The sequence below is a fragment of the Ixodes scapularis genome, unplaced genomic scaffold (genome assembly GCF_016920785.2).
Source record: "Ixodes scapularis isolate PalLabHiFi unplaced genomic scaffold, ASM1692078v2 PGA_scaffold22__2_contigs__length_789307, whole genome shotgun sequence".
Classification (NCBI taxonomy): domain Eukaryota; kingdom Metazoa; phylum Arthropoda; class Arachnida; order Ixodida; family Ixodidae; genus Ixodes; species Ixodes scapularis.
In genome coordinates, this window is record NW_024609849.1 from 256389 (window position 1) to 261417 (window position 5029).

A 5029-nucleotide genomic window follows, 5' to 3' on the forward strand; every position below is an offset into this window, starting at 1 on the left:
CTTGGAAGCCAAAACTAGTTTTCGGGCGCTAAGGGCGGCTGGTCGATTTAAGCTTAAAAAAGGTAATAAAAAACGTAGCTACAGATTCTTAATTTCGTGTGCCGCTAAAAAAAGGTGTGCGCTAAGAGCACAGAAAAAGAGACTCTTCTAAAGCGAGTAGTTTTTTTTTATTTTTAATTTTTGCCTGATCTTGGACGATCGAATTCCGGCCCGAGCGCGAAGCCGGCCCTACGGCTTCGCCTGTTTCGCTCTCTAACGCAACGAAAAATATCTTTACGCTTACCGAAGTGTATATTTTCTGAAAGCTAATGAAATTCTTCGGTAGGTGTAAAAAGCATTTGAATTTAGACGAAATTGTTTTATTACTTTACTTCATTTGCGCGATTCGCGGCAGCGGCACGAACTGGCCGCTTTCGGGTGGCAGGTTTTGCTTCTTAACAGACCGAAGGCTTGGTAAAAAGTTTTTCAGTATCAAATTTTCTGCCAGCCAAAAAGACTTTTCGTCCCGTGTAATAAGCACTTAAAACCGGACCCTTTTATATCAGTCAATATTTTGATCAAACTGTGTTCTTGGGTGACCCAACTTGCTGTCGACCCGGCTCACCATGGCGGTGAATTGCACTGCGCGCTTAAAAACGCCAGTGATAAGAAACTTTAATTTTTGTGTGCCGTGAGAAGAGTGTGTCTTGTACAAGTTCCGATGAATAGATTGCTCGAACGTTTATAAAACTCTTTCTTATTCGCATGTGAAAACGGGCCCTTGACTAGCTGCATCGGTGCGAAGCTCGGCACTCCTGAGTTGACATGTTTCTCCCATTGACTTAGCGAAAACGAATCTTAATCCCGCTAAAATATATATCTCCTGGAACCTAGAAAAAACAATGTTTTGCACATACAACTATGAAGACTCAAAATGGGCGAGGTGTATGAATGCCTTTGCTAAAGCCATGCATTTCATCAACACACGCTTGCTTCCAGTGCGCAGCCACCTGTCGGCCACAATACGAAGCTGCAGGACTGCTCCCATTCGTCGGCGGGAGAGGAGGAGGCCGTCGTGGGTTCACTTGGTCGGACCCGTAGAGCATTGCCGCCAGTCTTTGTTGAAGTAGGCGAACGGTGCGGTCGTGTTTTCCGTCCCTGTTTTTGCAGCAAACATGTCTGGAAGAGGCAAGGGCGGCAAGGGCCTGGGCAAGGGTGGTGCCAAGCGCCATCGCAAGGTTCTTCGCGATAACATCCAGGGGATCACCAAGCCTGCAATCCGTCGCCTAGCCCGCCGCGGTGGTGTCAAGCGCATTTCCGGCCTCATCTATGAAGAGACCCGCGGCGTCCTCAAGGTCTTCCTGGAGAACGTCATTCGCGATGCCGTCACCTACACCGAGCACGCCAAGAGGAAGACCGTGACGGCCATGGATGTGGTGTACGCGCTCAAGAGGCAAGGCCGTACCCTCTATGGTTTCGGTGGTTAACAGCCGTCTCGCCGTCGGACACACATCGAAAACGGCCCTTTTCAGGGCCAAACCAGTACCGATCTATCTTGGAAACGGGTTTTCATTCCAACGCCTCCCTCCCGTGTCTCTGTAATCCTGAAAACAAGCACTGCTTTGGGTGAGTGATTCCTCGTTTGTCATGAGTGTTGTTTTGCCGCGGGTCTCTACCATTTTGTGCGCTACAGCCGAGTGTACCAATCTTCTCAGGCAGCAGTCGAACATTCGTTGCACTAGTACCTGCCATCGGCCATACCATGCTGAATACGCCGGTTGTCGTCCGATCACCGAAGCTAAGCAGCATCGGGCTCCGTCAGTACTTGGGAGGGTGACCACCTGGGAACACGGAGTGCTGATGGCATTTTTCTTTTTTTTTTCTGCTCTCTTGGAGGGTTGTGTCCTTTTGTACCAGTTCTTATATTTTCTGAAAGCTAATGAACTTCTCTAATAGGTGTAAAAATTATTTGAATTTAAACGGAGTTATTCTTCTTCATATTTTGATCTAACCACTTACTTGGAAGGCAAAACAAGTTTTCGGGCGCTCTGGGTGGATGGTAGATTTGAGTTTAAAAAGGTACTAATAAACGCAGATGCAGATTCTTAATTTTGTGTGCCGCTAAAAAAACGTGTGCGCTAAGAGCACAGAAAAAGAGACTCTTCTGAAGTGAGTAGTTCTTTTTATATTTAATTTTTGCCTGATCTTGGACGATCGAATCGCGGCTCGAGCGCGCGCCGGACTCTACAGCTTGACCTGTTTCACTCTCTAACGCAACGAAAAATATTTTTACGCATAGCGAAGTATATATTTTCCGAAAGCTAATGAACTTCTCTAATAGGTGTAAAAATTATTTGAATTTAAACGGAGTTATTCTTCTTCATATTTCGATCTAACCACTTACTTGGAAGGCAAAACAAGTTTTCGGGCGCTCTGGGTGGATGGTAGATTTGAGTTTAAAAAGGTACTAATAAACGCAGATGCAGATTCTTAATTTTGTGTGCCGCTAAAAAAACGTGTGCGCTAAGAGCACAGAAAAAGAGACTCTTCTGAAGCGAGTAGTTCTTTTTATATTTAATTTTTGCCTGATCTTGGACGATCGAATCGCGGCTCGAGCGCGCGCCGGACTCTACAGCTTGACATGTTTCACTCTCTAACGCAACGAAAAATATTTTTACGCATAGCGAAGTATATATTTTCCGAAAGCTAATGAACTTCTCTAATAGGTGTAAAAATTATTTGAATTTAAACGGAGTTATTCTTCTTCATATTTCGATCTAACCACTTACTTGGAAGGCAAAACAAGTTTTCGGGCGCTCTGGGTGGATGGTCGATCTAAGTTTAAAACAGGTAATAATAAACGCAGATGCAGATTCTTAATTTTGTGTGCCGCTAAAAAAACGTGTGCGCTAAGAGCACAGAAAAAGAGACTCTTCTGAAGCGAGTAGTTCTTTTTATATTTAATTTTTGCCTGATCTTGGACGATCGAATCGCGGCTCGAGCGCGCGCCGGACTCTACAGCTTGACCTGTTTCACTCTCTAACGCAACGAAAAATATTTTTACGCATAGCGAAGTATATATTTTCCGAAAGCTAATGAACTTCTCTAATAGGTGTAAAAATTATTTGAATTTAAACGGAGTTATTCTTCTTCATATTTCGATCTAACCACTTACTTGGAAGGCAAAACAAGTTTTCGGGCGCTCTGGGTGGATGGTCGATTTAAGTTTAACAAAGGTAATAATAAACGCCGATGCAGATTCTTAATTTTGTGTGCCGCTCAAAAAACGTGTGCGCTAAGAGAACAGAAAAAGAGACTCTTCTGAAGTGAGTAGTTCTTTTTATATTTAATTTTTGCCTGATCTTGGACGATCGAATCGCGGCTCGAGCGCGCGCCGGACTCTACAGCTTGACCTGTTTCACTCTCTAACGCAACGAAAAATATTTTTACGCATAGCGAAGTATATATTTTCCGAAAGCTAATGAACTTCTCTAATAGGTGTAAAAATTATTTGAATTTAAACGGAGTTATTCTTTTTCATATTTCGATCTAACCACTTACTTGGAAGGCAAAACAAGTTTTCGGGCGCTCTGGGTGGATGGTCGATTTAAGTTTAACAAAGGTAATAATAAACGCAGATGCAGATTCTTAATTTTGTGTGCCGCTCAAAAAACGTGTGCGCTAAGAGCACAGAAAAAGAGACTCTTCTGAAGCGAGTAGTTCTTTTTATCTTTAATTTTTGCCTGATCTTGGACGATCGAATCGCGGCTCGAGCGCGCGCCGGACTCTACAGCTTGACATGTTTCACTCTCTAACGCAACGAAAAATATTTTTACGCATAGCGAAGTATATATTTTCCGAAAGCTAATGAACTTCTCTAATAGGTGTAAAAATTATTTGAATTTAAACGGAGTTATTCTTCTTCATATTTCGATCTAACCACTTACTTGGAAGGCAAAACAAGTTTTCGGGCGCTCTGGGTGGATGGTCGATCTAAGTTTAAAACAGGTAATAATAAACGCAGATGCAGATTCTTAATTTTGTGTGCCGCTAAAAAAACGTGTGCGCTAAGAGCACAGAAAAAGAGACTCTTCTGAAGCGAGTAGTTCTTTTTATCTTTAATTTTTGCCTGATCTTGGACGATCGAATCGCGGCTCGAGCGCGCGCCGGACTCTACAGCTTGACCTGTTTCACTCTCTAACGCAACGAAAAATATTTTTACGCATAGCGAAGTATATATTTTCCGAAAGCTAATGAACTTCTCTAATAGGTGTAAAAATTATTTGAATTTAAACGGAGTTATTCTTCTTCATATTTCGATCTAACCACTTACTTGGAAGGCAAAACAAGTTTTCGGGCGCTCTGGGTGGATGGTCGATCTAAGTTTAAAACAGGTAATAATAAACGCAGATGCAGATTCTTAATTTTGTGTGCCGCTCAAAAAACGTGTGCGCTAAGAGCACAGAAAAAGAGACTCTTCTGAAGCGAGTAGTTCTTTTTATCTTTAATTTTTGCCTGATCTTGGACGATCGAATCGCGGCTCGAGCGCGCGCCGGACTCTACAGCTTGACCTGTTTCACTCTCTAACGCAACGAAAAATATTTTTACGCATAGCGAAGTATATATTTTCCGAAAGCTAATGAACTTCTCTAATAGGTGTAAAAATTATTTGAATTTAAACGGAGTTATTCTTTTTCATATTTCGATCTAACCACTTACTTGGAAGGCAAAACAAGTTTTCGGGCGCTCTGGGTGGATGGTCGATCTAAGTTTAAAACAGGTAATAATAAACGCAGATGCAGATTCTTAATTTTGTGTGCCGCTCAAAAAACGTGTGCGCTAAGAGCACAGAAAAAGAGACTCTTCTGAAGCGAGTAGTTCTTTTTATCTTTAATTTTTGCCTGATCTTGGACGATCGAATCGCGGCTCGAGCGCGCGCCGGACTCTACAGCTTGACCTGTTTCACTCTCTAACGCAACGAAAAATATTTTTACGCATAGCGAAGTATATATTTTCCGAAAGCTAATGAACTTCTCTAATAGGTGTAAAA

General features: G+C 42.6%; 1 protein-coding gene and 1 pseudogene across 1 annotated transcript; both read left to right on the forward strand.

Moving 5' to 3' along the window:
* Positions 1 to 584: 584 nt before the first annotated feature.
* On the forward strand, positions 585 to 1505 carry LOC120847639 (histone H4). The gene has a single exon (XM_042291133.1). The coding sequence runs from the start codon at positions 1155 to 1157 to the stop codon at positions 1464 to 1466; it is 312 nt and encodes a 103-aa protein (XP_042147067.1). The 5' UTR covers positions 585 to 1154; the 3' UTR covers positions 1467 to 1505.
* A 221-nt stretch (positions 1506 to 1726) lies between these two features.
* On the forward strand, positions 1727 to 1845 carry LOC120837276 (annotated as a pseudogene).
* Positions 1846 to 5029: the final 3184 nt, after the last annotated feature.

Bases quoted from the DNA above. Each gene is read 5' to 3' on its own strand.
- LOC120847639 (XM_042291133.1), top strand. From the start codon at position 1,155: ATGTCTGGAAGAGGCAAGGGCGGCAAGGGCCTGGGCAAGGGTGGTGCC.